The 11,403-nt window shown below is 41.1% G+C and overlaps 1 protein-coding gene across 1 annotated transcript in view; it reads left to right on the top strand.

Annotated features, from left to right (window-relative positions):
* Positions 1–11,403, top strand: part of rptor (regulatory associated protein of MTOR, complex 1) — a 182,454-nt gene that overhangs the window by 113,414 nt on the left and 57,637 nt on the right. Inside the window, exons 10-11 of the mRNA XM_035659536.1 lie at positions 4,336–4,411; positions 7,734–7,835. Of these exons, the coding sequence (XP_035515429.1) occupies positions 4,336–4,411; positions 7,734–7,835 (178 nt within the window). The remainder of the gene's footprint in view (positions 1–4,335; positions 4,412–7,733; positions 7,836–11,403) is intronic.

Here is an 11,403-nt window from a genome sequence, read left to right as displayed (position 1 = left end):
CACAGTATATTGAATCATAACCCTTGTATCATGATACATATTGTTTTGCCAGATTCACAGGCCTGCCTGTGCTGACAGGGAGTTGGCTCTCATTGAGCAGAAAACGTCTCCTAATTGAAGGATCTGCCATTTTAATACACAAGCCAGCTGCAGTGTTTGTGACATTTTTTCCCATAGTTTAACCCACGTTTATCCTACAAACGGAGAAACAAAATGAAATGCTTTAATTACTCTCCCAACTACTGAAAATAAATGCTTTGTTGAGGGAGTGTAAACCAAAACATGTAGGTGTTTATATTTGCTTCTCCCTTCTAGCATATGCATACACCTCGTTAATGCTAAGAATAATGCTGGTTTTTCTCAGTTCTTTCTGTATGTTTACTGTTGACAGTGTTTCTGTACCTGTTGCTCTCTGCCTCATAGCAGGAGCAGATATTAGCAGTGTTTCCACTGACAGCAGACACTAGACAAGTTGTACGTGGAGTTAGGGCATTGCTGTTGCTTCAACCACACACACACACACACACACACAAACACGTATTCCCCATGTTTGATTAAAAGCAGCAAGATAACACCTGTTCTCTGGAGGATATTATGAGACTTTGTGGGACATATTGGACATCTCTAGCTGTGGTAGACATGGCAGATTTAGGTTAAAAGCAGTGGCCCAACAAAAAAATACTATACCAGTCCCACCAAAAAAAAGTTTTGTTTGAATTATTAAACAACACAAATCTAAGACTTTAAGTGTCCCCTTTACTCACACAGCTTGAGACAGAAGTTCTTTTGAGCGTTTTACAGTTTTTGCCATCCTACTGATTTGACCTCCATCTTTTCTCATTACTAGAATTGTATACAGACACACAAAGGTGCTGAGAAAGCTCCCTGTTGTCCATTGACTTTACATGCTCCTCCGCACTGTCTAAGAAACATTATCCCATCATCTATCTCCCTTAAGTTACACAAACACTATCTATTATTTCGCTTCTTGGTCTTCTATAAATGCCTCCCTCCATCTCTCCCACTCATTATCTGGCTCACGTTGGAGAAAAAAAACTCTCTTCGCCTCGAGGAGCGACTTGTTGTGTAACACCCTGGCATCACTTATTGTAAAGGACACTGCTCCTTACTCCTTGAGCAAGCAATAGTCTTTCTTTCTTGCTCGTAGCGGCCCATTATTTTAGATTGGGGTTATATTGCACTGTTTACCCACCAGAGAAATTGGGAGTTGCACTTTGTTTCACAGCAGCACATGCAGTATTAAGGAGGACAGAATAACGACAGAGAGGTGCTTTAAGAGTGTAGGAAACAAGACTGAGAGAACGATAAAAAATGGAAGTGCCAGAGATAAAAGGAGAGTAGAAAAATAAAAGTTTGAAACAGCATAGATAGGGGGGAAAGGACGATGGAGAGGGAGAATTATGCAGTTTGGGGGCTCGTTGATCGATGTCGGTGCCCAGACACAAACAGCAATTGTTATTCAAATGGAGGAGAATAGGGGAGAGCAGATAAACCCAAGGCTGATTACTCCCTTGTGGGCAGTTTCAGCGTGGGAGTGTGTGTGTGTGTGTGTACTTTATATGTGTGTTTGTGAGTGCACCACTCTGCAGGCAACAGGAAAAAAAAGCTTAGTCAGCCGCCAACTGGTCCCCTACACTCGGCTGTCCCCTCATCTCACGCACCACACATGCGCGCACACACAAACACACACACACAAACACACACTGGTTTTGGTGATGAGTTACTCATTCGTATTGGCAGGCTTTATGCAAGTTAACGCTGTCATCTCAAACGGTGCAGCAGCCTCCTCTCTGTGAGCGTGTCTTCACAGATTAGACTGCTCTATCTGCCGTTGGATTACATAAACACCAGAGGGGAGAGACATTTGTTGGCAAATCCAATCCCAGTACTTCAAGCTATGAAACCTAAAACAAATACCTTTATGTCTCGACATTAAGGGTTACAAAAATGAGTAAGAAAAAGATGAGATCATTCTTCAATTGTTAAATCTCTTAGAATGTATTTTTTGTGCGATTAACTTTAATGGCAATGCATTCATAACAAAAGAAAAGAGAACAAACACATAACAACTGAAACCAAAGGCACAAAGTAATACTGGGTCCCAAAAACAAAGAAAGAAGCTTATATAATCAAGTGAATCAAAATCAGACAGCATTAGACTGACTTTACAAAGGGACTTTACAAAAAGCTAGACATGGAATGAGCAGGGCTGATGCTACATTCAGTTGCACCATTACTTCATCACGCACAAAGCTCGGAGTAGATGACATGCTGAAGAAAAAAAATCCCAGAGTGATGGAGAGAGAATGAGTGTTCAGGATCCCACCTTCAAATCATCTTATCTGAGAGCATCATGAGAAACCACCATACCCTTCCTTATGGGATTTTGTATTCCTGCACAATAAACCTACCAAAGGGTTACTGGTTCCAGTGTGTAACTTACTTTCTCTCTCAATTAACAACTACTGCTTACACTCAAATAAAAATGGTACGTGAGTGATTTTGAAACCATGCTGTAAACAAGCACTTACTGCATATTGAACTAACTAAAATTAGTTCAATAGAACATAAATAACACTGGGATGTGCATCCAACAGCAACATGCCACTTCTTTAATGTTTTGTCTTGAAGTCTTAAAGGTCCAACATTTATATACCTAAAGTTCATATGTGTTTACATTAGTGTACAGTCTCCTGAATATAGAAATCATTGTGATTTTGAACCTTTGAATGATATATTTTTATCTACAGAGGGAGAAGGTCCATGGGGTCTGCCATGTTGAGCCACCATGTGTCTACAGTAGCCCAGAATAGACAAAAACTGACTGTAGAGAGGCCCTTTCACGTTTTTTGCTAGTCTCGAGCTTCTGTAGTTTTCTCCTACAACTACAAACAAGTCTGTTCTTATTCCCAGGTCGTCAGAAACAGATGCGAGTGGTGTTCATTTAGTTGCAATCTGAAACTTCACCGCTATACGTCACTAAATCGTACACACTGGTCCTTTTAAAATAGTTGTGAAATATCACATATAGCAGCGTCTTTTGTTTGCTTAATGTAAATACATACAGAGAGGTGACAAATTAAAGGGAAAACCTGAACGAATGAATGGAGAAAGATGACAAATGCAGAATTTTGATGGTTCATTGAATCGTTTAATTAGAATGAAAATGATGTGAATCAGTTAAACACATATGGGAGAATGGAGAGGGTTCCAGAGACTATGAGGTTTGTGTTCGTTTTTCCTTTAATTTGTCACCCATATGTACATACGAATACAAGCTTCAAATCTGTTATATCATTGTTGGCTCAGTCAGTGTTTACACCATCAATTTCACAGGGTTTAATTTCTGTAAAATTAGACCTTACATGGCAGCAAAAACCTTGTAGAATGAGAAACACCTGTCCTTAATAATGCAGTAATGTCTGTTTTGCACTGTTTCTTTTTTGCTGGAAGGCTAAATCCTTCGCCACAGCGGCAGGAGAATTTGTAATTTCTCCCTTTTAGCCTAAGCTTTTACGATCTGAGATCAATGCTGGGATAAATTACCTTTTTTTGTTGACTTTCAGTGGTATATGGGGTAAGACTACCACCTGTTTGCTCCTCACTCCACAGCTTTTGTAGCCACATACTGTACTGTATGTTTGCATGCTGAACATGCATGACAGGAGTGGATACAATGTACCTTCAACAGTGTGTGGGCGACCCGGAGTGCAACTCTATCACACTGCTCCCAGCTAATGGGAAAAGCTGTTTAAGAAGCAGAGAGAGTCTCATACAGAGTGAACTCCGTGTCACTCATTCAGCATCACATTACATCGCAGTGCATCTACTGGGAACATGACTCAAACCCTATAACTGAGAGGGAAAGAGTCCCATTGAGGCCCTGAGCTCAATTTGCTGCGAGAAAAAAGGAGCCAGGAAGTGTAAGGAAAAGAGAGACGGACAGAAAGACTAGAGGAGCTGTGATAGGGTTTGATGTGAGTTACATAACCCCATGAATTAGATATGATGACCATGAGAGAAAGCTGCTGTTTAGACAGGATTTAAAGGCTCCTTGCTGCCCTCTCCAGGACCTCAGGCTGGGAATTTAAAGAGCTGTATGTGCATGGGGAAGAATGAGTGACGGGGTGAAGAGGGAAAGAAAAAAATGCATTTGCTTCAGGTCATAAAAAGATTAATTTTAAACTGCAATAAATGTGTGTGGTCATTCTAATGTCCTTTTTGTGTGTGTGTGTGTGTGTGTGTTGTGTGTGTGTTTGTTGTGTGTGTGTGTATGTATGTGTGTGCGTGTGTGTGTGTGTCACCTCTCTACAGGCAAGCATGGGACCTGGCTGTGGACATCTGCCTCTCTCAGCTGCCTACCATTATTGAGGAGGGCACCACCTTCAGAGTAAGTCTGTGTGTGTATGAGAGAAAAACAAACATCGAGACCTCTTCAGCTTTGCTTGGAAGGTGAAAAATGCTACATTGAGTGTGTTTGTGTGTGTAAAGATTAGGCGTTTGTGTATAGGTGTATAGATGGTTACTGTTTATCTAGCATTGATGGATGGCTCTTATCTCAGATCTGTTCACCACTGACGCCTGTAAACATCAACAGATCTTGTTTGCACTGCAAGTTGTCCACCACCAGCATCTACAGCATCTCTATTAATCTTTCAAACACACACACACACACACACACACACTCTCATTCCCAGTGGATAACATTGTAAAACGTCAGGTCCAATAATTCAAGTGTGAGTGTCAAATAAAAAATAGTTTCTGAAAGCACCGGCCCTGCACTTTCAGCCAGTTTATTGTTATATTTACTGACGCGGCTGGGGACTGTGATGGAGATGCTGAATGTAATGGAAACACGCTGCGAGAGGCTGATTGAACTGATGATGACTGAAGATATCTGGGTCAACACAAGACATTTCTGTGTGTGTGTGAGAGCAGACGCATACCCACACCCACACACACACCAGATGCTGGACAGACCAGAGAGCAGCAACATGTGCTTTGTAATGCAAACTACTCAGAAAACTATGAAAACAGAGAAAGTGGGACCAGAGCAGCTTTTCTTCTGATGTAAGCACTTTTTATCTGGGCCTTTTCTCTTCTGCACCTGGCCCTCGGAGGTGGGCATCTTCTCCATCACTCCCCCGGGAGCAGTTTTCCATCACCGATCCTCCACTCCTTTCTCCTGCACTCGGGCCGAAAACACTTACCGGCAGCATAATTGAGCCTCTGAGGACCACTAAAGGGGATCTTCCCTCTCTGTCTTGCTCCGTCTTTCAGGAGCCTTTAATTCCTTTCTGATGTGCTTCAGCTGTTTACCTCATTTTCTTTAAAGCTGCAGAAAAAATATAGTTTCATTTTTTCTCTTGGCAATTATGTTGCCTGGCAGTAGTTTAACCCTCTACTGTCCCGCACCACAGCTCTGTGCTTCTGTTTCCCAGAGCCACATTGACATAAAGAACACAACGAAAATCTGATTTCTGTACAGCTCAAAGTGAAAATAAGCCTCACCTGCATTAGAAAGATTTGGTCCTGAAACAGACGAGCATCACAGAAGTGCTGTGTTCAGAGGGATCCCCTTCTCCTACTCCTCGTTTCCACTCTATTCTTGCAATATACATGCAAAATGGTGTTTGTGGTATTATAATTGTCACATATTAATCATTCCCGGTTTAAGAAATATTTAATTCTACAAGAAGCTACTCAAACTTGATTGTGGGATCCATTCTCCTTCAGTTTCACTGTCCTCTCAGTCAGCTTCCTTTTATCCCTTTAAGGTCAAGTGTGTTTTGTTTAGTGTATAATCACCTGAAAATTAAAAAAAATGTGTTTTCATTACCACAGAATGAGTCGTTTTTATCTATAGACACCACAGGTTGCCTTCTTTGGAGGCTGCCATGTTAAACCCGCTATGTTTCCACCATAGCCCAGAATGGACAAACCAAGCACTGGCTGTAGAAAGGGACGTGTGCGTTTTTCACAGCCACCTTAGTTTCTCCTTTTGCACTTGGCAACTACACGCTAGATGTCACTAAATCCTCCACACTGGTCCTTTAAGAACTGTCCCTGTGTCCATTATTACCAGTAAGTATTAGTAGATGGCACAAAACACTGACAGTATTGTCTGAAGACTTCACTTTTATAGTTTGATTTTCCTATTAAAATATCTTTGAACATCATTTTTGTCCTAGGTTTTGCCTCTCAGGCTACATGCAGTAGGATTAGTCAGTGCTGAAATAAGCACCTCCACCTTCTTTGCATAATTTTGCATTATTAGGGGCGGCTGTGGCTCAGGAGGTAAGCGGTCGTCCCCAATCGGAGGTTGTTGTTCATCCGGCTCCTCCCTGGGCAGTGTAGAAGTATCTTGGCAAGATACTGAAACCCAAATTGGCTCCTGAGATGCAAGCATCAGTTGTGTGAAATGTGTAGTTAATGTGTAAGTTTCTTGTTCGATGGACTTTGCCAATCGCTGTGTGGAATGTGTGTGAAGGGTGAATGTGCACGTACGTGTAAAAGCCGCTTTGGAGTGGTCAAGACTAGAAGGCGGCTATACATAGTAGGTCCCATTTACCATTTTACCATGAAAAATGTGTTTTTCTTCAAAGAGAGGCCTTAGAAGCTGTTAAAAAGTCTGATCTAAATTTAATTTACAAATGTCATAAATATTTTCTCTTGCCTGATGTAGACTGTAATATTAGTTATAAAATGTTAATGTATCTGATTAAGGCTGTGTAGCATTACAGCTATAAACTAAAAGTGCTTAATCCATCTATCTCTTTTCTGCTGCTTATCTGGTTCCAGCTGTGTTGATTTAATTCATTATCTTTAGGAATTACTGTCATATAATGCTGGGAAATACTGAAAAAACTCTTATATAATAATAAGTCATTCTAGGCCATATTTTCCCTACTGGTTTTTCATCCTACTTTCATACAGTATGACCATAAAAAGTATTAAATTGCATTCTATGTGGTATTAAAAAGGTCTTTAAAAGTCTCACATTTAAATTGGTGAACCCTGCAGAATCCCTGATTTAACCATATTCTTATTTGCAATAGAATTGAGTATTAATCAAATCAGTAAAGCACAGGGGTCTTTGTAGTAAAGGTGCCAGTGCAACCTTTTTTTATATTCCCTCCCAGAATGCAACATCAAACCCACTGTTTGAAGTGTTCCAAATACAGGAGCTCAGTCTCTAAGCGAGACCTACACCCGCTATACACCACCGTTTTTCATGTATCAGTGAGTATGTGAGTGTGTGTGTATAGAGTTATTAAGCTTTGATTATGCACAAATTAATTTAGCTATCCAGCCGTGAAGCATTGATATTTCCCCTCTCTACATCCATCAACACTCTACACGACGCTGTCGTAATTCCCGCTGCAATATTAACACTCAGCGTGATCAAAAACTCTGCGGCCAGCAACCAATCAATCAGGCAACTGCCATGGCAGCAGAGAGAGAGAGAGAGAGAGAGAGAGAGAGAGAGAAGGTGATCATGATAGATCAGGATTTATGTCGCTACTGCAGTGCAGTGTCACTCCTTAGCTCATTGTGTCAGGTCTTTTATGAAATGATAAGCTTGTCACTGCAGACTAGCTCATTATCACGTGTGTGTGTATGTGTGTGTGTGTGTGAGAGAGAGAAAGAGTAAGTACAGTAAATTCTTCAAAATCATGATGTGTGTAAAATCATGTGTTTTGTGTCCACAGCCCAGTCCTTTCTTTGGGGAGCAGCTCACAGCATTTGAGGTGTGGTTGACGATGGGTGTGGAGAACAGGAACCCTCCTGAGCAGCTTCCGATAGTACTGCAGGTACACACACACACACACACACACATCTCCAAGCAAAGACTTAAGAACAGTGAACATGGAGGGTAATCATTAGAATTGTTATATATCTAGTGTACCCTTTTATCACTGCACATACCATATCATATATGGCATTAAAGGCAGTCAGATGGTGGTTAACTGGTTATTTGTCATGTGTTTGTCTTGTATTGTGGCAGCAGGAAGCACAACTGAGCTGCTGGCCCTGTAGTGTCACTCTATCTTTTCTAATTCCGACAGACCCATAAAGCCTGCACAATCTCTTCAAAAGCCTTTCCAAAATGTTCTCTCTCTGTCTCTGTCCCTCCCTCCATTTTTTTGTATCATCTTTTATGATAATTCAGCGTGATAATTATTATTCAGTATGTGTTATGAAAACATTTTTAGTAGTAGTCAATACTAATGGCTTTATGGAGCCGTGATTACTGATCAGATCAGATTTCAAGGAAACCAAAAGACAAAATCAGAAGTAAACTGCAGAGAGTGTTGTAGAATATTAAAGAGAATTTTCTCATGTTTTGTATCTTTAAGAACAGTATTCACACTTACACACTAATGTTCCAACTTTATTCTATTCATCTAAAGATTTAAATGAAATTTAAATGTGTTGCAATATGATATGGTCCTCTGAGGGCGTTTCTCAGTAAAGGAGTCTCACCTCGCTTACACAGGTATATAGAGGGCGCAGACAGAAAAACCCTTGCTTAAGTAAAGCAGACCAGTACACAGATGTGTCAATCTCCATTAACCCTTCCAAAGATGCCCTTTAATGTGCTGGCAGTCTTTCATGTTATTGTGATTTTTTAATAAAAGTTGCAAGGACAATTTTACAAAAACACTTCTAACAGAGCTCAAGTATGAATGAAATGCCATTACATTATGAACAGAGAGATCTTAAAAGAACAAGTTAATTACAATGCAAGTAAAAAGAGTAACAAACAATGGCTTCCTGGTAGCCTAGGGGTTTAAACAATCACCATGTAATCACAACTAGAGCTGCAATGATTGGTTAATCGATCCAACAAAAGAAAGTGTTATTAATCAATTATGGAGATTTCCTGCTTTGGACTGACAAAACAAGACATTTAAAGACATCACCTTGGGCTTTGAGAAACCGGAATGGACATTTTTTTACTATTTTCTGACATTTATATTATAGATCAAACAATAACTCAATTAATCTAGAAAATAATCTGCAGATTAATCAATAATGAAAATTAGTTTGTTCTTAGTTGATTCTCGAATCACATTTGTCACCTTGCTACTATTGGGTATCAAAATAATGCCCCAAAAAATGCTAAAAGCTTAGAAATAACCCTGAAAAACCACATTAATCATCAGCTTTCACTCATGTCAACCGCTTACAGTATATGAATACCCAACAACTGTTTAAAAACAGCAGATTTGTCCAACCTCTTGTCAGTTTTAAATATTTTCTGACAGGCAGCAGAGATCTCTAATTTATCTAATGAATGATGACATTGAGGAAGAAATGTGTCCCAAGGGACTAGGGTTAGTTATGAGAACTGGCAGTGTCTCTTGCACTGGTGATGGTCAGTTAATAAGCCACGTAGAGGAACACTGAGCTGCAAAATAAGTTTTCAAGAGAACTGAATACACTCCTCTTCGTTGATATTATTTTCCAGCTCTTGGCTGTTCTCAGCCATGCTAACTCTTCCACTTGTGCATGAGGTGCCAAATATCATACAAAGCAATGCAGCTGTTTGAATAGAGGAATTGTGTGATTGAGACCTGTGTGCCAAAATGTAATATCTCCAACAGATAGATTGAGCCAGCAGTGTTGCAGAACAGATTCCATGTGTAAAAAGGGGCTTTACTCTCCATTATGCACCAGCAAACTCTGCTGCAAGAGCATCTTAAGCACACACATCACCTGCCAGGAGTCCATCATTAGCTTAGAATATTACCATTATAGCAGCACTATTACCTCTCGCCGCTCCCCTCGCTCCCTCCCCTCTTTTACGCAACACATTCTTTCCTCCGGGTCACCACTTTGGATCTGCCAGCAGAAATTCTTTCTGTAATTTGAGCTCAGCGTTTGCAGGCCAATTTTCCTCATGACAACCCTGCAACAAAGGCTGTCACAAGAGCAGTGGCTGCTGTGTCCCCTGTAGTGGTGTTAAATATGTTTGAGATGCTTTGATTGGGGTGAAATGTTGCTAAAACCTTGTACTGAGCGTCAGCCGAGTTACAGCAAAGGCCTGTTTTTCCACTCCCTTTCCCTCATCATCCCGCCACCGCCACCACCACCATCCCTTGGGGCCGTACAGTTGTGGTGCTGTATTATATCACACCGTAGTAGTGAGGGCTGTCCGTGTTGAATGGTAATTTCCTGCTGACTCAGCGCACTGCGAGCCGCAGCCCGTCCATACAGCAGTTCTGTCGGGACCCGTTAAAAGCCGAGGAAAAGGCAGACTGATTGGGGAGCGCTGGATGGTGTGTGAATGTGTGTTTGCTGTTGATGTGGAGCAGCAGTAGCCTTTAAGATTACACAACATTATGCAGCTTTACACCGTGAGGGCAAAGTAATCTCAAGGCTACTTCACGCTCTCTGATGTAACGGATGGACACATAAACAGGTTTTATACCCTTTTAAGCACACAGTTGCATAAGAATGAATTTAAAAGACTGGCGTACACTCTTGGAGGATTTACAATTTGATGCCAAAATATAATCTGGCTTCGTTTGAGTGATGCAAAGAGCGACAAGAAATGGGAAACAGAGAGTGCTCCATCAATAATGCTCTTTAATGAAACGAGCAACAGGAGGACAACAGAGCTCAGGAAGGAGAGATGCATGCGGCGTTGTCTTGACAACAGCCATTTCATCCAGGAAGGATTAACAGATTACAGCGTCTCTAAATTGTGATGTTACGGTAGCGGCAGCACATTCACATTCACACACATTTGCCATTAGGTGTCAGTGAAGTGATTAAGGCGCGCATCATGTGACAACATTACGGCGTGTGTCTCACCACTCGTACACACAGTGGGGTGATGGGAAGTGCTTACTCATTGCGCTAAAGGAGATTGGAGTCAAGATGTTACACAAATAGGGACCGAAGACAAATATGCGCACACACACACATTGTTGTTTAATACAAAGCATTGCTCAGAGATTGTTTCTGAGAGAGTTTTTATCCCTGCTATGATGACATCACACACATATGTTAATGTGGTATTTGAATCACATGCTCGTGTGTGTGAGACAGCGTGGAGAATATTCACTGACGTCTGTGTCAAATCAGGTCGAAAAGATGAATCATGACAAAGAGAAGCTCGGATCAGGAGAGGTTTAGATTGACTTTTTGCTTGCTGGTTTGTCTTATTCTTATAGAGCACACACCTACGTCACACACACACACACAATATGTTCTTGTTCCCACGCTCTTCCTTGGAGCTGGAGGTAACCCTGGGCCAGTCTTCCCCCGGCCTCCTTCTGTTAGCGTGGTTTACACTCACCAGGTTAAAGTCACAGAGAATGCTAATAATACATCATGTGTTGGTGGAAGTGTGTCTGTCTGTGTGTGTGT

Source organism: Morone saxatilis, unplaced genomic scaffold, assembly GCF_004916995.1.
Source record: "Morone saxatilis isolate NCDOM2014 unplaced genomic scaffold, NCSU_SB_2.0 Contig17, whole genome shotgun sequence".
Lineage (NCBI taxonomy): Eukaryota > Metazoa > Chordata > Actinopteri > Moronidae > Morone > Morone saxatilis.
Note: the sequence above shows the minus strand (reverse complement) of the source record. Positions and strands in the feature narration are given on the sequence as shown.